General features: G+C 33.6%; 1 protein-coding gene across 2 annotated transcripts; it reads left to right on the forward strand.

Annotated features, from left to right (window-relative positions):
- Positions 1-1,435: 1,435 nt before the first annotated feature.
- LOC143896550 (uncharacterized) lies at positions 1,436-21,708 on the forward strand. Of its 2 annotated transcripts, none has more exons than XM_077404490.1 (4): positions 1,436-1,676; positions 18,799-19,047; positions 20,230-20,421; positions 20,605-21,708. In XM_077404490.1, the coding sequence occupies exons 1-4, from the start codon at positions 1,558-1,560 to the stop codon at positions 20,768-20,770; spliced, it is 726 nt and encodes a 241-aa protein (XP_077260616.1). In that variant the 5' UTR covers positions 1,436-1,557; the 3' UTR covers positions 20,771-21,708. The 2 variants fall into 2 exon arrangements, with proteins under 2 accessions (XP_077260616.1, XP_077260617.1); XM_077404491.1 differs by lacking the exon at positions 1,436-1,676 and adding an exon at positions 9,523-10,026.
- The last annotated feature ends 4,233 nt before the right edge of the window (positions 21,709-25,941 follow it).

The raw sequence follows: 25,941 nt of genomic DNA on the forward strand, positions 1-25,941 counted from the left end.
GCTAATTTACGCGAGCAGACGACGCGAATTTATTATTAAAGCCGCGAATTTCTCTAAATTCTGAAGAAAACTTTCTTTCCGGTCCAGAAAACGCAGATATTTACGTTTCTATTCTCGCGCGTGTCTAGCCTTAATAAATAATATACATCTCAGGTTTACCCACAAATTGGCTTTATGCTCTTGATTTGTCTACAACGAACAGTTTCTGTTTTCACTCCTTTCTTCCCCTTTTCTTTCTCTCTTTCTGTTTAATCTCATCTGAAAGAAAATTCATAAACACATAAGTACTATTTTTACAATATAGATAGATATTAATATTTTATACTTTTCTCATCCTAAGAATGACAGAATTATTATGTTTCAAGGATTAAAAGGTAAGACATTTTTTAAACAAATTTTCAGGTTGACAAATTGGATATTTGAAGATAACTATTTGATTATAGATGCTCGTATATTTTTATTTAAGGAAGTGTTCGCTCAAAAGTAAGCAATTTTTGGGATGTTTTTAAACGTAAATAAAAAACCGAGGATATTAAGTAGGTTTTTTAATATCTTATTAATTGTCAAGGGAAAGGGGTAGACTTAACCTCAACTCGGAGTATTTTTGAAGTGTGCTAAAGTGATCTGTAGTATTATTTTAACTAAATATCTTTTTATTTGGAAATACTACGCAAGAATTTTCAATGTGTCATTGCTTGCTTCTGACGTCACATACCAACATGGCCGCGACGAGTACCCAGGATCCTTAATCGGTCAATTTTATGACCGAGATATGGCAACCATCGAGGACAAATATTTCGAAACGTTGCACCTTACGAGTTACGTTTAAATAAATATTAGTTATTTTTATATGAAACTCGGTAGAAATAACAATAAAATAGTAAAAAATACATATGAAAAACTACAAGCTTTTAGGTTTTTTATTTATAAAAAAAACTCAAAATTGTCTATTTTTCAAGCCTATTTTTGAGCGAATACCCCTCTCCCTTCTCCCCTTAAAAATAAATAACTAAATAATTATTAATATAAACAAATTTTTACTAAAAATGTGTAAACCTATCCTACTAAAATTTTAATAAACTTTCTGCTAGAGTATTTGAGAAAAAATATACAAATACGGTTCTGAAAGGCCTATAATAGGATGTATTAATATCTTCTCCGCGCGCGCGTTAATTGTTTCCATCACCGTAAAAATCATTGTGTATGTTATTATTGCCGATTTTTATTGTCTTATCTTTAGTAGTCCATCTACGAGAGAACCGGTAGCAATAAAATAACCACGACGTAAATCGACTTAAATCGATTTTTCTGCTTCACGATCGAGAGGAACGAGCGTACTTCGTCCGAGATTAAAAAGTCAATCGTTGAACGGAGATGAAGTATTCTATGGATATTCAAAGCGAGTGCCATTTGACAGTGAGCCAAAAGTCAGCTTCTCCGTTGACTCGGTTTCTTTTTATACCGTACGGTTTAGCTACGGCATTATTGCGCTATTACTGCCGGGTGTTGGGCATGGTTGGTGCAGTTTGGCGGGGCGGGAAAAGGTAACTCCGGCAAATGAGGCTGTTGTCCACCGGTCCGCTGTACGGTAAGTTGGTCCGCACGTCGGATGAAAATCCGGACAACTACGTCGTGTGTGTACACGTTTGCAGCACAACATCTTGGTTCGCTGCCAGGTATGTACTCTTTGCAGCTTTAACTCGACTCGAATTAATTGTAGCCAAGCCACCCGGCACCGCGTCGTAAACATTTACCGTCGAGAGCAGCGGAATATGGTATTAATTGATCGCGTGCTCATCACGAGTATTCGCATCGCGAATTCCAGCACGTGCTTACCGATCGAATACGCGAAAACCTACTAAGACATCTCCTAAGAAATCGAGATAAGCATCGCTAGAACTGTGGATTGATCTGCAGATGACTTTTGCTATATTTTATATCTTTCATTTATAAAAGTAACTAGACATCACAGACGCGCGTTTCGCGCGCGCTATTTAGCTTCAATATTACACACAACTGTTAAAATATGCTATGACAGCCGCTCACGAAGTTAGCGCAGCAACAGAATCAATCAGCATCGCGGAAAAGAGTCAACAAAGCAATTCGAGACTTTCGAGAAGACTTCGAGAAATGCGAGTATCGATTTAACATGCCTTTTTTTAGAAAGGAAATTAAAGTAAGCAGTACCCTTTTAGGGAAATATGCTCGCGCGCACTTACTCGCTGCTTATCGCATTTTTAATAATAATAATATAAATAATTAACATATTACAAATTATTATTATAAATATATAAATTATTAATATAAATATTATTATTGTACTTTGTGCATCTTGTTCTTGTAATTCTCGCGTTTATATTTTTATTGCGATTATAGCTAACATATAGGCGCGTAGAATTAAATGACTAATTAAGGAATATAAATTCATAAATATGAGTAAATCTAAATCTCTGAGTCTAAAAAATACTTGAATATCACACTTGACATGTTATCTACGTAGGCAAATAAAAAGACTTTATTTTCGATTGCGTTTATCATTCACACTAGACATCAAAACAATTCTATTTATATATTCTATTTGGAAATTTTTCTAGTAGTCTACGCGATATCCAGTGGTGGATACTGATACCTCGTAATTTTACATCAGATTCTAATTAAATATATCTTGAATATACGATGACAAAGAATAACAATTATACTTTTGATTTTGCGTGCGCCTATGGGGAGGTCACCATACATACGTTTGCGCATTGAACTGCATACCGTAGAACGATTATTTGCAGGCGCGAAAATTATTTCTTGACAATAACCAATAACTTCTTCATGTAAATTCTACGATTCGGTCTAACATTTCATCTGTTGCATTTAAAATTCTCGTAATTTATCTTGTCGTATATCGTTTGTATAAAGAATAATCGACATTCTTTTCATTTTTTTTATTGTTAGAAAATCGCGATTATATTTCTAACGTATACAAACGCATCTTACGCACAAGCGATTTTCTTTTCTCACTTTTTCATTACTCAGAGAAGATATATGCATGTGTAATATTTTGTATTAACAAAATATACAAACGTATATTAAGTCACATTAAGACGCATAAAATTGAATTAGAGAAAAAAAGGAGAAAAAAGAGGGAACAAAATAGTTATAAAGTAAGCTTATAAATATAAAGATGGAAAATATTAGTATAAAAGCTAATGCCAAAGAAACAGAACTGAAGTACAAAAGTGAGCATGTGACTGATTAGAAATCTAGATGGATAATAGGTCGACTTACAGCAATTCGGATTAACTAATCTATTTAGGTCTTAATTTTCTGTCTTTATTTCTTTTATTATTATCAACAATAGCTGAAGTCCGATTTTCTCCCGTATTACATTTTTCTATTAGATAATTTTATCTTACAAACAATCCACTCACAGCTTGTGTGGCAATCTTATTCTATTGTCTCTTCGTAGGGGAATCCAGGGCTAAATGGGAACGCTAAGGGGTTTAAACAAGTTTAAAACAAGTTTAAAACATATATTAAAAATAAATAAATAAACTTGATTTTGCACCAAATTATTCTTTAAAATATTCGCTATAAGAAAAACACAATTAAGTTTTACCGCGAAAAAATAGTTTAAAAGGACGAAATTATTGTTTTATACATTCAAAAACGTGAGTTTTCCTTATTATGCATTTTATGCGGGGTATAATGGAATACCTCATAAAACTTGTTCATTAATATTCAAAACTTTTTAAAAATAATTTATTAGAACACACAATATATGTAGGAATGTATTATTACACTTTTAAGTAATAATAATTATTTATTAATAACGTTTTCCTTATTACAGTATACTTTCTTTAATCAAAATATAAATCAAAATCAAAATTTGGTGCAATAATTTTTGGCATCTATATTGCGCAACATAACATAGGTATTTATTGATAGCGTACAAAAAAAACATTTGAAGAACACAAGGGATTATAACCGTAGAATAATGCCTCGTTATGCCACGAAATGTACAAGTTTACTTTAGGTAATATAAATCATCACAGATAATCAATATTTATACAAATACTTTATTAAATTGACAAGAAAAGATCGTTTATTAATAACGTAAATGCGCTATTATGGTAATAAAAAATAGAATTTCATTGTTGCGCTTATCTTATGCAAATGTATCAAAGAAACTGCAACTCACAATCAGTCGCGGAGAGCACAGCGAACGCATTAAACAATTTATAGTATCTTTCAGTCAAAAATAATATAAAAACTGATAACAATACGCGGTTAGAGCCATCTAAGAGTAATAATTTCCAAACATTTCATCACATGGCAGCATCTCTGTAAAAAGTTATCGACCATATCCTGTCATGTTCCGTAGTCCGTTATGCTCCAGGTTCCTCTATTTTTTTTGTTTAGACTTTAGAGCAATTTGTTTAGACGTTTTATCTCGAAATACTCATCAGTTATGAATGGGATGGGGACTGGAAGTGGGATAATGAGGTTATTATACAAGGTGGTAGTTAAGTACTCTAAAAGATTTTAAGGGGTAATTCCTTACACAAATTCAAGACGAAAACAACATATGACCAAAACGGCTTAGTTTAAAAAATACAGGGTGTTAAAGGACATAAAGACCTGATTTTTTAAGGCTATACATTATTTTTTATTCAATCAGGGACGGACCTAAAGATAAGCGGGTACCCTTTTTTTATGGGGGGGGGGGAACAACTGGTACGCTACTGATTTTTTTAAGTTTGAAACTTTTTTATGATAAATAGGATAAATCAACAGAAAAAAGATTTTTTTAATATTTTCGATAGAATTTTATTTCGGAGAAAAAAAAATAAATTTAAATTCGTAGACTTCTTTTTTCATTCGTAGACTTTATCTCAACTGTTTATCCTTGGGTCCGTCTCTGATTGAATAAAAAATAATATATGGCTCGAAAAGATCAGTCTTCATGTCGTTCAAACATACATAAAGTTTCATCAAAATAACCCGAGTAATTTTCGAAATTTTTGGAAATAAATTTTTCCTTCAACTTTGACACCCTGTATTTTTGAAAGTAAAGGACATATTGTCATATGAAATTTTTGTCTTGAATTTGTGTGAGAAATCACCTCTTAAAATCTTTTAGAGTACTTAACTCACCCTGTACATTTACTTAATTTATGAGTAAGTCATTGTGTTTGGTAATGAGCATGTTTGGAAAACAGAGCAATATTTCTTGGCAAAAACTGAAATGATTAACCTCCAATAAAAATATGAACCCAAATAGTTCTTGAATTATAATGCAATGAGAAAAGAAGGGAATCCTATGATAGTTGAAACACACATCTAACTGCACGTATTATCTACGTATAAGATAAAAAAAATATAGCAATCATTCGGTTTTGTGTAAAAGAGTTTCAGAATCTTAAGATTAATGTATTAATGGATTATACAATATCATTCCAAGTTTCCGATACCATTCCATTTTTTGCATTTTATAAAAAATTACATTATATTTAAATCGCTCAGAATTAATAACCTCGAAATTGATCAAATTATTAAATCGTTTTTATGTATTCTCTTGGAAAAAGAAATAAATTGAATTTTTTTCTTTTCTTATTGGATCGTAACTCCATCCGAATTTCGCGTCTCTCTCTCTCTCTCTCTCTCTCTCTCTCTCCACCAAAAACGCCCAACCGAGAAAAGTTATTATCGAGTTCGTACCACCATTAATCTAAGCGCGAAATACTTGATAACATTTTTTCTGCTTCTACACAAAAAACTTTCTTGGATTTAATTGGAACTGATTGTGAGAGATCCAATGAGAGATCGAATTGGAACCTAATCTAATTATTTTTCTACGAAAAAATATTTGGTTGGAGTGTTTATGAGAATTCCGATCAGTAATGTTTTCTTGCGAACATATTTTTGTAAATACTCTATTTATAAATTTATTGAAAATTTCAATCCAAAAAAGAATCGTAGATTCTGGTTCTTGAAATGTTTATAAACATTCAAATCAGTGGCGCAACGTTCTTTTTAAACAATTTGATCTTACAAACATCCTGTCGACGAAAAAGCAACGGAATCTCACAGTGATCGCGATAAAGCTGATAAGAATTAATCGCAATCACGCTTGTCGCGCGGCAACCGATTATCGAGGTGCAGTTGCGGTCGCGCATCTCTTCCTGGATGCCTTCGGCTGGTGCTCGGTGCACGCGAACCGGCGCGGGCGCGGCCTTTCACATCCTCTCTACGCGGAGGGTGGACTCACCGCAACGGCGCGCAAAATAAGTAAAAACGGGTTTAATTGCGTTCGTTACTTGCGCGGCTAAATTACTGACGCGACCGGGATTGAGTCCGGCATTATCTTCAGTGACAATTTGAATCTCGATTCGCCGCGGAAAACACCGGAATCACCCGGTCTCCGATCGGTTATTGAGGCCCCATTCAAACGACAATTACGATGCGCAATTAATTGCCAGTGTGCGTGCCTAGCATATCACGGAAGGTTGATATCGATGCTATATATCTTTTCACGCGGTTGCTTAATATTATACTTTCGACGGTGCACGTGCTCCGATTTAATATACTGTTACGATTGCTTGTTTGAAGCATACTCGTTTTACATCTCATTAATATCTCTCTTCTCACTCTCATTCTCTCTCATTCTTTATCTATCTGTCTGTCTGTCTGTCTGTCTGTCTGTTCTTGCCATTAATGAATTAGTGAAAACCATAACTTGTACTATTGCAATGTATCTTATCTCAGAAAATTACCACTTATTTATAATAAACTAGCTTGATACCCCGGGCTTCGCTATGGTATGGGAAGGATTCTATAATTATCCCCTCGAATCTAGATTTGTCCCTTTAGGGGTTGATTAGGGCAAAATCCTAATTTATGTTTTTAAGCATTTGTATGGGTAACCTTTGTAAGCAAAAACCAAGTCGATATTTTGGGCTTAATAAGGGGATTCTATACCCGTCTGTAATACCGACACTTTGTTTTGTACATATATCTTTTTTTTGGCTTTACGGATTTAAAAATCCTTTTCCAAAGTTGAATCATATTTGAAAATAAAGGCCACACCACGTGATTTTATACCGAGAATAAAAATAATTTTAGAAACTGGATATAACAATGCATCAACTTGCGAAAACATTCGCTTTATATAAAAATTCTACAATGTATTGTTACAAAAAGACTGTGGCGTGGCCAGCGGATTACATCCAAAAATACGACACTGTTGTCAGAATTAGGTTTAGACTCTAAACAAAAAAGTTATCTGTGCAAAAGCATTATTGCAAACGTGCACTAGCAACGATGACATGGAAGAGCAGTATTGCGTGTAGCGAGAGATGGCGCATCAATTGAACAAAGACAGATGCCTCTCGTTAGACAAGGACGGATATAGATATATAACATAGAAAACAGGTTTAGAAATGTTGACATTACCGGCGTTGAGGAAGTTCGGCCTCCATTATAGGAGAGATATTGAGGAATCCGTGAAAACACATTTTACACCTTTTCACTCCGTTAGAGATCGAATTTCTAAAAATCTCTTTTTAGTGGGTACTTACATCATAAAAAAAATATACTCCCCAAATTTCATTTCCCTTGATTTGACGATGATTTCTGATATATATATATATATATATATATATATATATATATATATATGTAGGTCCAGAGGTATGTTCCGAGACTGTTTACATTTTTTGAAATGTACAGTCCTAGCTGGAATATAACGCTATATATGTAATCAGATTCAAAAAACTGTCCCGAAAATTGCCGTAGGACATCAATTTTTTCCAGGACAGTCCTGGAAACTGCCAAATGTCCCGGAAGATACCGATATCAAAAATAAAAGTCCCGGAACATACTTCCGGACCTACATATATATATATATATATATATATATATGGCCATATAATATTGTTTAAGATTATATTTTCTATTTCTTATATGATCATATATATATAATTATATATCTACTAATATAAACTAATATGAACTAATATGAACAAATAAGAGGTTTTTTCCCGGAATAATTTTTTTGTTCAGCGTAAAAAATACTATCAGAAATCATTCTCATATATATATATATGAGATATATATATATGAGATATATATATATATATATATATATATATATATATATATCTCATATATATATATATCATATATATATATATCTTATATATATATATGAGATATATATATATGAGATATATATGAGATGATACATATATATATATATATATATATATATATATATATATATATGAGAATATATAATTATATATAGCCATATATAAGGTATATATGAGTATATACCCGAGAAAAAATACCTCTTATTTGTTCATATTAGTAAATATATAATTATATATGGTCATATAAGAAATGGAAATATAATCTTGAACAATATTATATGGCTAAATCTTAAGTATAACTTTATATAGTCATATATGGTTTTATTATATACTAGTATATTATCATGTATGATCATGTAAAAGTATATTTATAAAGTTAAAGATAATCATATATATGAATATATACTCTATAATGGATCTATCTATATAAATTTGTATAACAAACACGAGTCTTTTAATCATCATCGAAAACAAGGCGTGGCGTTCCTGCAGAGTCAAATCTCGATCACGTTTGCATTGTTTATAAAAGCAAAGGATGATCTCTTGTTAATATTGCATAGCACGGTGAGATAAACGATACGCCAGTCGATAGTAAATGACCTCCGGGTTACGACATGATAGGAAGGAACACGTGTAACTCATTTTATAAAGTTATTATTTCTATATTTTTTAAATTTGTGATTTGGTGAGAAATCCCGTTACGGTAATCACGTAGTGTTCCGCTGCTTTAGGCGGGTCTGCCTTTATTGTGTCCAAATTAGCAAAAAACTCGACTAAATTCTAGAAAGATCCGAGTTGACGCAACTCTATGACATATCTACCATAAGTCTGAACTAATCTGTCTAGTTAAAAAAAAAAACGGGAAAAAAGTAAAATGATATTACTCCGCTGACTATATTACATCTCACTAATCGTTACGTTTGCCCAGTTCTTTCTAGATGTATCCAGATGAATGAAATTATATTTTAAAATCGGCTGATACCAGAGATACTCACCTGAGAGTCAGCGTTGTTCACTCGTTGCTTTTCACGCGCGTGTCGTTTAAACTATTCATTTCCCCCTTTGATAAACGTGAGAACGCCCTAATCATATGTGGGGAGATTGTTTGTGTTCCTCCCACTGGCATCCTGTTGTCTCTATACAATCGCGCGCATTGCTTATATAAAAATCGCAATTGTGCGTTACTATTGCGCACAACCGTCGCGACTACGAGAGCATTTCGAACTCGACGACGTCTCCCGGTCTCTTCTGCCCTGATTGACACCCCCGGCGGCGGCGACGAGGCGATTCCTCGAAACGAGACTTCGTGACGTGGTAAGAGAAGCAGAGCAAACTGTGTGGTAGGGACTTGAAACTAGTAGAAGTTGTTTTGATCTCTTTCGACGGACATATCGCGGAGGTCTCCTGCCGTAGTAACACGGTCGACGTCAACGTGGACGCTTTACTTACGTGCCTCCCGTCGTCTTCGGCCACTCGAGTCTTCGAGTCTTGTCCATCCGAATCCCGACGACGCGCGCCGTATATCCGCCGCGAAGACCATCGGGCCACGCCGCCACCTGTCACCTCCCTCGATCCCGTTACCGCAGATATTCCACCGCGTAGAAAACCGATATTCGCATCTCTGAAAATTTCTCGTGCGCATCCTGCGAGAGATTCGGGAGAGGTTTCTCGCGTCGCCGTCGAACGGGACGGTAGCGAAATTCGGAGAGAATATTTGATCCCGCTCGAGGGGGTTCTCGAGGCTTCATTGCTGTCTTCGCGGAAACGTTACTTCGCGAAAAGAAATTTGCGGATCACGAAGTAGCTCTCACGGTCCTAGCGCGAGGAATCCGCCACGAGGATAGATGAGAAGTATCAATTCCTCGAAAAGGAATTTGAAGGGGTGAGTTTTATTGATTCCTGCCAGATTTGTCGTTACATTTCCGAGTGCCGCGGGAAAATTCTCGTTATTTTCTTACAACATCCCCAAAGAAATTTGCGTTCCTCTATTTTATACTCTCTAAATTTCATAGAGTAGTTTTGCCATATATTAGAGTGACTGTGATAGTCACTCCAAAAGAGAGAGTTGTCACTCTAATCTGAGTAAATGCGGGCACTCACAAGGCAGGATTGAATTTTTCACGAAAATTTTTAGAATGGTTACTCTACCGAAGTGATACGATCTCACTCTAAAGCTGTTTTGAATCACGATTCACTAAAGATCGACTGATAAATGACCTTAACAGAGTGAAATTTTCTACTCAAAATTGTGACATAACCCACTCCTATAAACACTGATTTACTAGGCTGCGTTTCATAATTCAATCTTGGTAACTAAAATCTATATAGTTTACGTCACGTACTCTATAGCATTTTAGTTACTAAGGTTAAATTTTGGAACGCAGCCACTTGTAAAAAGTGCTTTTTCACTCAAAGTACGATTTCACTCCAACTTATAAAGCGCAATTTCACTCTTTCTTAGAGTGGCGAATCACTCAAAGGGCACAGACACAATTTTCACTTTTCGTTACACTTGCATTTCACTCGTTTTGAGTGACATTTCACTTTTCGACTTTTAGAGAGTACTAGTACAATTTTGACACGTTAATTTTAATTGGTACTCTTCGACAGCTTTGAAAAACTTCGGAGCTTTGAAAAATATATTTGCGACATAAGCAATATATAATTGTAACATTAGAAATTTTATTCAGATTTTATCATATAATTTTATAAATGTGTACCTATTGCGATACTATTACTATTATTTTAAATTAATAATTACATAATTTTAATTCTTTGAAGCTTTGAAGTTTGAATATCTCGAAGCCTTCGAAGCAAATCAGCAACCCTAATTTTAACTGTTGACTGCCAGAGTTACCAATTAGATATAATTTCGTTCTCGACGTTATCTTTATAACTGCATGTTTTTCAATGTGTTACTTAATTATATTTATTTGTCATTAAAACTCACAATAAAATTCTTATTTTTTTTTATAAAAATAGAATCGGCGAATAGCTGGTGAATAGCGTCCATTTATAGATCGCCAACCAATAGTCAACTCATATTTGGCAATCATCAACGTATTAAATTATCCAAAAATATCCAAAAATGATAACGACGAAACGAATGAATAGATCGTGGTTATGACGAAGTTATAATAGATGCGTTCAACAGCTCGTTACCCGCTCGCGAAAAAATTATTCGGCATTCTCGCGAATAGGAGAGCGCATATCCTTTTCTACCCCTATAATCAAAGGAAAATCGAGGCTTCGCGGAAATTGAGTTTCAACATCTGAAACGCTCGTCGATAAGTTCAGTGGCAATTTTTTAGGAACATTCATTAATCAACGAGTATTATGCGTAAAGGGGAGAGAGGAGGGTGCTTATGAGTACTGTAGCAAACAGTGATAACCCGCATTGTTCCTTTCGCAAGACTAGACTGGACCCGTTGAATTATCGTTGGTATTATTGCGTTTTCCTAATTCTCTTTCTATCTTTAGTTATTTATATGTTTTTGTCATTTTATATGTTTTTCATCCTATATATAGGGAGCTGTGAAGGGATTGCTTCTTTGGGCGATGCCGCAGGTTCGATCAAATCAAATTGGTTAACAATGTTAAAGCACTGCATTTAAAACTAGTTGATTGTTAAATATCAAGTTATTTGTTAGAGAAAAAATTCAATGTACCAAATATCTAATTGATAACATTAATAATTAAAGAAGCGATCCCTTAATTGCTTTCAATGGCACGACGGTTTGTATGTAAGAGCTCATTTTCTCTTTAACGAGATTTCTTTTATCTTATTTTATATGCATATATACTTATGAAATTATATATTTATTTTCTTGATATTCTTTTATCTTATACGTATATTCTTATCTTAGACAATTTTTGCGACTTAAATTTCAGTAAGGGTTATCAGTATACGATAAAAATTTACACGTGCGATAGATAGGAAAATTTGGACATGGCATAATCTACACGCTAAGATAAATATTTATTACTAGTTACGAAATTGTGCTTCACTGTGATTATGGTTTCCTTTACGATATACATTATGATAGTAGGGATATATTCTCAGTTAATTAGTCCTGTTTTTTTGCGCTTTCGGTAGTAACAAGTATATAAATAAAGTCGACATCCGATCCGTCGGCGTCGAGGAGGCGTAAAGTCTCTCACAGCATGCGTTCCCACTGTGAAATTTTTGAGTGAGCTTTTAGGTAATATAAGGGCACGTGCGTGATATATCTGTGCACGATTATGTACATAGCGCATGAGTATATAATACGTATGTGTATACGTGTGGAGAGTGACGAATTGCTGTCAGATGTTAGCGCGATTAAACATTGACAATGCTTCGTGTGGCGTACGCGGAAGCGCGTTTTGACTCTAATCGCGGCGATGATGAGGTCGTTACTCAAATTAAGGGAGGGAGCCGAAGGAACCGACGGAACAGCGAACCACGGCGCGGCGTCGCGAGACCCCGTGCAAGACGTATATAATCCTTCGATTGAGTTTGTCGAGCGGTCTACTTAGCGCGGCCGACCGCGGCCAGTAGCGGGATTCTGTAACTCCTTATGAAGGGTTGCTCAAATCAATATGATAAGAATTTTTATACATTTATGAAGGATATTTGTTTATAGAAATCTTGAATTATTGAACTTATACTCTTATACACGGGCGACATAGCAAAAATGTTGACACCTGTAATGCAACTCTCGAAGGCATATTAAAAATAAAATTGTAAAAATAAAACAGCATATTTTAGCTGTTTCGCATAAAGCTATCGAGCACGCTACGGAGGGCGTGCATTTCAGTCGGGCAACGTCGAATTTGAGTCGGCCCTGATAAATGGGCGGATTGGAATTGCGTAAATTTGTCATTTTCATTCATTTACAAATTACGAGTAACTTTTCTTAAATGTATGGATTTGTCCGTCATTGAGGTTAAGGGGGGAGGTCAAGTAAATGACTTTCCTTATAGAAATTTAATACTGTAAGTGCATGATTATTTGGCTAGTGATTAATTATTAATTACTTATTTCGAGTATTAAAAGTACTGTTTTTAATGATTTTAATACTCAAAATAAGTAATTAATTATTAGCCAAATAATCACTTACAGTATTAAATTTCTATAAGGGTTAAATTTTGCGATTTTTTTTAAAGAGAATAATAAATCGATTGCTTTGAAAATTAGTGCATATTTTTATTTAGTATTTAAACTAACACACAAAAATTTGTTAATGTAAAAATAATGAAAATTTATTGAGCAGTAGCTGGTTGAAGTTGCCTCTTCATGAAACGCGGCGGGAATCGCAGAAAAAAATTTAAAATTAAAAAAATAATTAAAAAAACAATTTTTTCTTTTTTTTTTAAATGAGTTTTCATTATTTTTACACAAAAAAATTCCTGTGTGTAGTTTAAATACTAAATAAAAACATGCACTCATTTTCAAAACAATCGATTTATTATTTTCTTCAAAAAACAAATCGTAAAATTTAAGTGCGATTTAAGTCATTTACTGATTTCATTGACCCTCCCCCTTATTACCTTGGGTGAAGAAATAATAGACACTTATTGTAAGATATATATCAATCCAAATATATTTAGAGAAAGGAAAAAACGGATTTTTCCATTATTGATGGTCAAGGGATTAATTCGTTACTATCGGATGAGAGATATGTATTCTGTAAGAAAAAACATAATAGGGAAACCAAAATAAGTACATATAACTTTAATAATTAATTACTCGACAACCATGCAGACAATTGTCTTCAACTTTGGCACGGATAACAGATTTCCGTAGATGAATATCCTCTATAAATTTGAACTAATTCTTACATATTGATTTGAGCAACCATTGCACCCTCCTATTGCACGACAGTGTCTACTACATTCTCTTTCTATCTCAGCGAGTTAGAAGGAGAAGGGAGTATACCCGTGTATACCCGGGTGACGTCAGAACGCAACTTTGATATTGGAAACTTTCCAGCAAGCGACACAAGTCGACACAAGTGTCGTTTTGTCTTTGTTACTCATTGTAGAAAAGAAAAATAGAACGACGTTTGTGTCGACTTGTGTCGCTTGCTGAAAAGCTCCCATTATATATATGGTAAAAAAGCTGCGTAACGAAACTGTCATTAAGAAGTTACAGAGTCCCGTCACCAATCCTGTTGATTTGGTTGTATCAATCCCTTATAAAAATTTAATACTGTAAGTGATTTTTTGGCTAGTAATTAATCACTTAAAAGCACATTAAAAGCACTGTTAAGAGTACTTTTTAATAGTGCTTTTAAATGATTAATCACTAGCCAAAAAATCACTTACAGTATTAAATTTCTATAAGGGATAGGCCTATTCTCTCTAGCTGAACTTCTTTCACGGTTCATATATTTTTCTTTTCACATTGGAGAGAAAAAGAGAAAAGATGAACTATGCAAGAAATTCAACTAAATAGAAAAGACCTACAGAGTTGGAAAATTTGTGTTAAATATAACATAAATCACATGTCCCAAACCGAGTCCCAAACGGTTTGCTCAAACTTTTGTATTAATTTAACATGGATGTGTTAAATGGTAACACCGATACTACGTTAATATTTCAACAGAAAAGAAATGTAATTTTGATCGTAATTTGAAGTTAATTGTGTGTACGATTAACATAACTTTTATGTTGAATCTTATGTTGAATCATCCCCACTTCCGTTATAGAGTAAAATCAACACTCTTTTTCCGTAAATTTTAACACATTTAATAAATACGTTCAAATTTTGTTGCTTTAACATATTTTTTGAATTGTTTTAATAATTTTACATTTTATATTTGTTCAGTTTAATTAACATAGCAAACATATGTTAAATCTACACATGTATTGATGTGTTATATGTTGATTACTTTACACAAAAACTAAACGGCAGATTTTTTTAAAACAACCGCAAAGAAGTAAAGAAGTGCAATTTTTACTCATCGCGATCGCTCCGAACGATAACGACCTATCTTCAATATTTCTAGGGCGGAGCGCAGTGACGAAGTTATTTTCTCTTCTCGTCCGCGATCTTCTGGTATAAACACGAGGTTGTTGTTGTTCGGAGAATATTCCACGATGCGATGTTTGACCTATGGCACTTTTTGCAAACGATTTTGGATTAGACGATTTCCCGCATGGGGAAGCAATTCGCACGATTCCTTAGGCCTAACGCATCTACGGATCAAACAAAGTTCACAATACCGTGAACACTCACATACAGGAACACGTTATATACACAATTACACTTTCCCGAGTTTAGATTACACTCTCCCGAGTTTGGATCGACATTTTCAATTTGACCGTGGTCGAATCGATCCTGGGGATCAGATGCCATTTTCACAAACAAAAGATGCGTCACCTGTCGAGTGATCGGTCATAACCGTTATCTGTATAAATAATCACGGATGAGAAAGAAAGAGAAGGGGCGGGGGGTGACCGTGGGGAGGGGGGGGGGTAACGTGGCTGACATTAGTCGCGAGATAGATTCTCTGAGATCAAAAATTTTAGCGGGATTATCGCGGTTGAAAGATTCGCGAGTGACGATTGACGATGACGTGATGCAACGCGATGCTTAAACTACCGCATATCGGAATTAGAGTCCCTATATAAGATTCTAGCTATTTTGTAACAAAATGGCGTCTCGCATCTTATACAGGGACTCTAGCATCTAGAGTCAAGGATACTCAGATACTGTAAAGCCAGCCTTAACGTAAAGAAGAAGAAGGAGAAGGGGGCTGTAGTCGCATTCTAATTGGTTTCGCCATTTTGTTACAAAAGGTTGATTGAGACAATACGCGTGAGTCCACTCAGTGGCTAGACTCTCATATAGGGACTCTAATCGGAATGAGATCGCCGCTAGATCACAGACGATCTATAACTAGGCCATCTATAATTATGCGATAACAGCGCAATTATTTAATTCCGCGAAAATTGATTACCCATTACGTTCATTGGCATCATAGGGTATACGTATCATCAGGAAGAAGCATTTTGACAATAAATTTAACACACTAGAACTACCGAGAAGGCCAAAATAACCCGTTTGACATTTCTTAATAAATTATTACTCATTCTTTTAAAACACCTTAATTTCTGAAATTTTCCCTGACTTTTATTGAAATTACAGATTATTACCCAGACGAATAATTACAAGTCTGTTGAAAGCAAATTTTGCCGAGCATCTCCTACAAATTTTACTGGCAGAAAGACTACCTTGATGCCGATTCTGATATATCACATGATGTCCGACATAACGCCAACAGAAATATAACAGATGTGCTAAGGCATATAATAAGGCAGCAGATTGACGGCAGAAATCGAGCAGACCCTGCTGAAACTGTTCAGGCTCTGCACGGTTTCTACTACCAATCTGCTGTCTGATTATGTTAGCAGATTCTGCTGGCAGAACATAAACTGAATGCGGACGCAGCTGATGTCATCTGCTGCTATATATGTATAAAGACAAATGTCCTGACTGATTCATCAACGCCCAGCCCAAACCTCTGAACATAGAAACATGAAATTCGGGTAGTGTATTCCTTTCATGACGTAAGCACCCACTAAGAAGGAATTTTTAGAAATTCGACCCCTAACGGGATAAAAAGGTATAAAACGTGTTTCACGGATACCGTAGCGAAGCACAGGTGTATCAAGCTAGTAGGTCATACTTCTATAAGTACAAATAGGTGTCCAATGAGATTTACTGGGAATTTGCAATAACGTAGGTCTATAGATTCCTGAATGTTTTAACGGAAATAGTTTTTAAGGAGTTTTACAGGGATTTCTTAATAGACTGTTCTATACATTTCTATAGGTTTTAAAAAGGACTGGTGTCTTGTGGTTTTCAATGTGAATTACTAATAAACTATTCTATATGTTTCCTAAGGTTTTAATGGAAACCTCTAAAATCTCTATTGGGATTAAATAGGTATTTCCAATGAATGTTTTATATATTTCGAATAATATTAATAGGAACATATATGTATTAGTATTTATCGGGAATTTACAATAGGGTGTTCTATAGATTTCTACAGTAAGTACATATTAATACTTATAGAAATCTATATTATAGAACACACCCTATTGTAAATTTCTAATAAATACTAATACACATATGTTCCTGTTAATACATGAACGTGTTATGTTTGTGGCTATAAAATTTGATATGTTCTTCTGTGTATATGGACGTAGATATACATATGTAGTTTCGATGAATATCAGGTATATTGCCTTTATTCAAACCACAACTATTTCGATTAAGAAAAGTTAATTAATGTCCGTAATATTAAGACAGTTACTTTGTCCAAAGTTGATAATTCACTTATTTTTAAACGTTAACTGAAAACGCTTAAGTCTCAGATTTGTACGATTCCCAAAGAATCGAGAATTCACATACTCGATTAAGTCACAATCTAATATTCGTACTCTCGAAGATTTTCGAAAGGGAGCTAAAGTTCGCATTATTTTGTATGTTTATACGTTTGTGATAGAAAACTGATAGCCATTTTTAACTTTTTCTTTATTCCAACTATATTATTATAACTATATTATTATAACTATACTATTGTAACTATATTATAACTATGATTTTTTCTTCAATATTTAGTTATGGGCATTTTGTGCCCATGAACGCACTTTTCATCAAGACGTCACGAACTATACATCATACTAAATTTTCAGCCAACTTGACTGGGATCCATTTTCCCCTGATTTTGTGAGGGCTCCTTTAATTCACAATCAACTCGATCCTAGAATACAAATAATAATGTAAATGTAAAATATAAGAATCTTTCATTAAAATTGTCTAACAATTTGCAAAAGTAAATCGCACCGTTTGCTTAAAGATAAGTTTAATACAATTACAAAACTAAGGCATTCTATAATGCGCTCTTTTAATGCACCTGAAGAGGACCGGAGCAATTTTCCGGTCTACATAATTGCGATCTTCATTTAATACCATCGCGCGCGATGCATTATCTTCCAACGTATAGTTTGCAATAATAATTCTGCATTACAGTAAAAACGACAGGATGCGTAATGAAAGGGAGGCGCGCGCTTATAAAATAGACAGGATATAATGAAAATGGCAAAAGGGACTCCCTTCCCCCTCGTAAAACTGTCGAGTCGTTTTTGTGATTGATGGACAAAAGATCACTTTGTTTTCCGGCAGGTATTTCCTTCGTTTTCAATTCTGCGCGTATACTACTTTGCGCGTGATAACGCGCGCAGTTATCGTTGTTAAGAGTTATATTTCTATTCTAGCCCTCAGTTTCGTTATTATATTATCCGAACAAGCGCGCGCGTCAACGTTTATAGTTGCTGGAATTAATAATCCATTATAATGCGTCAGGTATTTATACCTGATGAGTTACGTGACACACAATATTCGCCCACCGGCGAATATTCGAGAGATAGATTTTATGTTTCTCTTCGAGAAATCGTTCGTCTTTATATAATGAACTGAGATTGTAAACTGTGTAACATCAATTATGCAAATTAACTGGAAATATTGCGGATCACTTATTAGGATAAACCAAAAGATTTAATCTACCGATATCTCAAATTCTTGCAATCAATTTAAATTAAGAAAATTTTTTATTTATTTATGATAAATTATGGTAAAATATTTGTTTATGTAATTTTTCAGTTTTATTACAACGTGCATTTGCGTGCCTAAAGGACTTCCGACAATCATGTGGGGCGCTAAATTGGAATCGTTTTTATTTCTCTTTACGTTGAAATCATGCATCGCCGTGGGAAACGCGTATCCGACTTCCGGCTCAGACGTAGAGCCTGCAAAAAATAATATAATGAATCTCATAAACGACGCAACCCCATCAGTTACATCGTATTCGTGTGTTTATATACCATCGAATTTAGATTTATGTAGATTTGGGTAAGTCACAGAATATAATAGAGAATTCTCATGATATTACCGTTCATACTTTTTAATTTTATAAGTGCATCGATGAATCACTTTTCTTTTGTTCTTGCTGTAGAACTTTTATCAAAAGAAATATTACCATTAATTATATTTTTTTAAATTAAGTTTGAAGAAAGATAATGAAATCTTATGTTTGTGTTTTAAGCAAAAACATTAAAATTGTTTAATATTGTATATCAAACGATTATTAAAGTATAAGTATTAAAGGCAGACGATTAACGAATCAATTGAGAAAATAATAAGGATAGAGCCGCAACATGGTGTTAGTGTTGATAATTTTGTATTTGTGTTAAAATAAATTACAAACATTTCGATCTGTTACAAGACCATCTTCAGTATAAAAAATAGTCAAACGGTTAAAATAATTAAGACATATTACGCATGGTTGCAGGTAAATAATTCGAAATCACGCAAATTGGTAAAACCGCTGTGTTGTAAAGTTGACAATAATGACTTGTGCTTATTTTACTGTGAGTCATGTTGTAGGATAAGCCTTTGTGTTACAAGAGAGAAACAGGTATCTCTCTAATGTGTTATACAAAAGGAAAATCTGAGAGTCATCTGTCATAGGTCCCTATTCTGTAAATGTTAACGATATTGTTACGTGCTTTGCGCAGAATTTTTGTGGTATATTATATCTGTGCAAAGTACGTAATGATTTCGTTAACCGTTTACAGAATAAGCCCCTAAGTAACACGTAGCAGTCAAAATGACATCATTTTGACATCATATTGACCAAAAAATGACGTAATATTAGGTCAATATGACGTCAAAATGATGTCATTTCGACTGTGATGTGTTACTCAGGAATTATTTTTACTATTTATACGTTTGACTATTTTTTGTATACTGAGAATGTGGTCTTGTAACAGACCGAAACGTTTGTAGTTCATTTTAACACAAATACAAAATTATCAACGCTAACACCATGTTGCAGCTCTATATGCTCATTATTTTCTAAATTATTAAAGTAATTATTAAAGTAAAAAATTAATGACATAAATAATGTGGTCTCTAATTTATTTCTTATTAAAAGAAACTCTATTTCAAATTTATTAAAAACTTTATCGTTAGAAGAAATTACACACTTTTTGGAAATATGATGTATTTAAATCCAGAAAATTTTGATTTCAGTTCTAAATCCACAGAAAATCTTTGGAATCCAAAGCACAAACTGTCAGTAAATAAAAAGCGCAAGTTATTGGAGAATAATAAAATGTATTTCACGTCACGCCCATCGATGCGTGTCCCAGGAACGAAAAAGTTTCAAAGTCAACCATTCGTAAAAACTATAATATATGAGATACAAACTTGCGCACCGCCGAGGTAAAAATGCAGCAAATGAGTTTTTATAAGAATAGTTATTTTTATAAATAATTACGTTTCGTGTATCTTAATAATAACGCAAAAAATTAATGCAGTGATGTAATCAACTTACGCGGCGTTTACGAAAAGGCAAAAAAAAAGAGTATATTGCATTGGTAAAAAGATGTTTTTTCCATTTTGCAGATTGCCATTTGTTCTACCTTGGTGCACCGACGAAGATCTCACCGATAAGCAGAGCGAGATCCACAAGCTTTATCCCTTCATGATAAACGGCTTTCCGAAAGGAACATACGTATTTCCTACGATGTTGCCTTCAAAGGAACTCGAACGAAATCAGCATAATTTGTAACGCACACTGTTGTGTGAATTAATTGACGCATTTAAACGGCTATTGTAACAGTCGTGTCAAAAGCTTGACGATATTATAAAAGATATACTTATTGAATTTCATAATTTTTTACTTTTATTAACAAGTACTCCATTGACAAATCTATTAATGTGGGTGAGTCAAAAGGAATAAAAAGAAAATAACGTAAACAATACAAAATTTAACAATTAAAGTAATTTAAATTGACCTGACTGGCAATATATATAACGTCTTTCCGATATGAACATTGAAAAACTGTGAGCCAACTTGGTTTGTCGGATTCACACAGCACTTTTTTCAGATCAATATCGAGACATTATTAATTTTGACCATGGTTTTGGTCAGTTGATGTAATTTCTAAATTAAATAGTTTTTAATTTTTTTTCAATGTTCATATCGGAAAGACGTTATATATATTGCCAGTCAGGTCGATTTAAATTACTTTAATTGTTATTCTATATACTGGCGAAACAATATAAAATTTAGTACAAGAATTAGATATATAAGAAAAAGCGCGCATATATATATATATATATATATATATATATATAAAAAGCGCATACATAAGAAAAGCATATATTTCGCAAAGATTGACGTTTGTAAAAATATGTTGACAGACTTGCACGTATACAACTCAATAGAAGGCTGCAAAGTGAGATATAGATAAAAATGAAAAATTCTTTAGCATTAAGCAGGGAGCAATTGTTTAGCAATAGACTGTAGTAAATAATGAAAGTGATACAATAATGTGATCGTTGCCTCTCTGCCGTCGTTTAACTAACAACACTTTTGATAGCAATATTACACATCAAATTGTGTGACTGTAATAAAATAATCTTCTAATAAAATAATCCTTATGTAAAATTATCCTACGTCATCATCATACAAAAAATTGGGAAATATAGAGCTAACTATCTTAATACCATTGTTGTTTTTTCATACCTTACAAATTGATGCCGTATTAAAAAAAAAAGAATATATGTATAATTATATATTTTTTTAAATATTGAATATATATATTTGTTTTCACTATAAAAATGTATACCCCGAATATTTTGTAGCAAGAATCGTACGTACAATCGTTGTGCTCTAAACTATCTTTAAATTTCATAACGTAACCGAAAATAACAGTAATAAAAAAATAAGTGCGTAACGTATTTAAAAGTAATATCGGAATACGATATGAAATATTGGAAACTTTATGGGAAACAATGTCGAGGGAAGCAGATTGACCACGGAGTTCGCGGTGATCTGTGGAGCGCACCACGATCAAGAAAGAAACACACATCGGATAGTCTTGAAAAATATAAGGCCATTTTTACGTTCACAGGAGAGTCGATGAAGGCGAGAATGACCGACGATGCGCAATAAAGGAAACGTGAGATATCCTACGGTGCATCCCTGATTCGAGAGCACGAAAGCATCCCTGTTATAAACGACACACGTGCTAAGAAAATCGCCGTTACATAAAGCACCGAACGTGGCAGGAATTTTGACTAATGTAACAAAACAGTATTACTGTTCATTTCGGACTGGTTACCAATTACTGTAACTAATTTATTACGTGATAATTAGAGGTTATAATCACAGTGATATTGAGAGACTATATATAAAAATGTGGAATTTTGCGTTAACGGAAAATTAAATTTTAAATTTATATTCACATTTACGTCAGATATCTTCGTACATTGTGTTGCAAAAACCGATAAGTCGCAATCAGTGTATTAAATTAAATTATAAAAGATACATTGTAACAAGTTAAATTACTTATATACTATATATAGTACGATAATTTTACCCGCTGTTTTATCATATATGTTGCATATAACTTAATAAATGTCAGATTTCGTTAAATGTACGCTTTGCTAATAAATGGTTTCATGGAAGATATTGATAGCTGACTCAATCACTCGACTTCTGAACTTTTGGCAAAGGATCGACACTCAAGTGTTATATTATATATTACGATTTCTTTAAATATACGTTTTGCTAATAAATGACTTCATGGAAGATATTGATAGCCGACTGAATCACTCGACTTCTGAACTTCTGACGAAGGAATTAAGTATTATATCTATACTAATATATACAATTCTTACAAGTCGTGTATGTTTGAACGTTATTAACTTAAAAACTAATCAACCAAATCTTAAAGTATTATATATAAAATAAGAGTACAAAAAAAACTGAGGAATATAATAGAATTCAAAAAATTGCTAATAATAAAGGGGTTACCGATTACTGTCTAAAAAAATCTACGTGATATATTGTTCTAATTTTCGCCATTTTTGAGACATGGTGTTAAATTTTTTTTATGGATGGACTATCATTAAAAGTAGGTTGGTATTGAATTTAGCGAGAATCGGTGAAAGAGTTCCCAATTTTTGCCTAAAAAGTATAAAGTTATACATGTCATCTTATATAGAGCATCATTAAAGAAAAATTGTTTTGAATTTGGCGAGAATCGGTGAAGGAGTTGCCGATTTTTGCCTAAAAAATGTATAAGTTATACATGTCATCTTATATAGAGTATCATTAAGAGATGGTTGTTTTGAATTTGGCGAGGATCGTTGAAGGGGGTACCGATTTCTGCCTAAAAAATGTATAAGTTATTTGATGAATAGAGTATCATTTAAGGAAGGTTGTTATTGAATTTGGCGAGAATCGGTAAAAGAGTTCTTTCTTTATAAATTTTTGAATTTTTTGATAAATGTCCGTGGTTGCTCTAACTTCCGCCAATTTTAAGATGTCGGACTATTTATAATTCTATTATATTTTTCAGTCTTTTCTACCTCTATATTTCATATATAATTCTTTAAGATTTGATTGATTAGGAAAATCTGAACAAGAAAAGTTACTAAGTACAACTCTTTTAAAGAATTTAAAATACTAGGAATACCACTAAAAAAAACGCGTTAATAATATATAGTACCTCATGGGTGATGTAGAAAGTTATTGAAAATATGTGTTTATGAATCATATATTGGTGGATAAGACTAACTAGAACACAAATGTAATAACACAAATAAAGTTGTTTAAAAAAAAAGACGCCGGGGCGAAGCCCCGGGTAACCAGCTATTTATTTATATATAACGATTAATATGTTTTGAAGTTTAAATTTCTCATCTGACAAAGATAATGTAAACAGAGTTATGTATAACGATTAATATGTTTTGAAGTTTAAATTTCTCATCTGACAAAGATAATGTAAACAGAGTTAATTGGTAAATTGCAAAAAGCGGCTCCAATTAAAACTGGGATTCTAATTAAAAGTCAAGTTGGCCTTTTATCTAACATATATGTTATCATTTCTTTAACTACAACTAAGACACTTCGTGAAATAGTGGAAACGCATGATTTCTTGAATGTATCAAAAATTTAGAATAATTTTTATTTCATTAAGATAATTATACAATTTTACTTGCAAGAGATATTGTATTAATTATATAAAACAATAAAAAGGGCGTCTTCAATTTCGTTTAGAATCAAGAGACACGCTGGTGTCTCGCGTCAAGTGCCTGTGCTATAAGCGCGCACGAACGACGAAACCTCTGACCTGTATCTTTACACTACACAAACCGTTGTGTTAGGAGGCGCTTAAATTATCGGACTATCGACTCAACAGGGATATCAAACCGATAAATCAGGTTAGGAAAATAAGGAAATAAAGAAATAGTTCACATTTTTTTTTCATCACTAGGGGTGCATTCCGTGTTTCACGCATGGATGTGCATAATGCATCATTTATCCTTGTTTAACATTCGGTGCAATGGAATGGCCCTAGATAACTTAGACTATGTAGCGTTTTATAGAAAAAGAAAAAATATTCGAGCCAGAGTGAAGGCGCGAGAGTGAGGAAGCGTGAACAAAGAAGCGAAAGTGAGAAAACGTGTGCAGGGGGGGATATTTTTAAAATTATGAAATGTCGAACAACACTTATTATTCACCTACATTCTTCTTACGGAAATCTACACTATTGATGTTGCAATGCACAATTATTTTATATATTTTTGATTGGATATATTACAACAATTTTGTAGCACAGTTTTTTGTTTTTTGTACTAGCGTGCGCACTTGGCGACTTTTTTGCCTTTTTAAAGAAACTAATTTGTAAATAAATGAAAAAATGAAAAAATGTAGCTTAGCAGGAGCTAGTTTAAGCACAAGCTTTAAAAATTTATCAAGAACATCGATCGTACGTGACGACATTGGATTCGGTCAATTGTGTATGTGACTTTTGTTTGATGTTCATCGTTGATTGTTTAATACAAAGCTCCAGGTCTTAATTGCAAGCAAGCTTCTTACCTCATCAATCATTTCTGAAGTCATTTTCTAAAATGCCAGCCTAAAATTCGTAGACTTTCGTTCTTCTCGCTTCATCGCAGGGGTCTTCTATATCTTTCGGATACACTATATCTTCTCTATTCCAAAATTCGTCAGACAGATTAATCTCCCCTGGCAACAAAAATTCTACCGAGGGCATAAAGTATATAGTAAAGAGAGATTTTTCTATATTACTTTTATCTATTAACATGTTAAAAAGTGCATTCGCGTCTGAAGAATTACGCAACTTATTCAACTTTTCAAAACTGGACGTCAAATCGAAAGATACGGAGGGTTTGTGATCTTCAATTAGTTCAGTGATATTAATCTCGGATTCGTGATCCTTGATTGGTTCAGTGACATTAGGCCGGTTCTACAATCAGTCGTATGTCGAAGTCGGATGTCGGAATGCAGCCGATGGTCCACTGAGAGAATTTCTTTTTTACTTTCGATGAATTACTTTTTTCGTTAAGCAAAATTGTTTCCAATTCAAGAGGATCTTTCACGATCTGTTCACACGTTTCACCGATTATCAATTTTGATCTTCGTGCGATTTGTCATGAGTTAACTGTCTTTCATACAATGTCTCTCTGTCGTTAACAATTTTTTGTATTCAGACGAATGCTTGTATTCAACCTGGGTTTTTCCCTGAGAAGAACACGGCAGAATGTCTTCCTCGGGCCTCACGCAGACCGGCTGATGCCGATTTACGATTTCGATCACATGCAGCCTCTCCAAAAGAGTTCCGTTTTTCGTTGAAAAACAGTCCTTTATTGCTGACATGGCTAATAGTCCTCTTTGCTTGATGAAGAATCTTTCAATCTTTTAAA

This window comes from Temnothorax americanus, unplaced genomic scaffold (assembly GCF_048541705.1).
Source record: "Temnothorax americanus isolate GAGA-0224 unplaced genomic scaffold, ASM4854170v1 Scaffold19, whole genome shotgun sequence".
Classification (NCBI taxonomy): domain Eukaryota; kingdom Metazoa; phylum Arthropoda; class Insecta; order Hymenoptera; family Formicidae; genus Temnothorax; species Temnothorax americanus.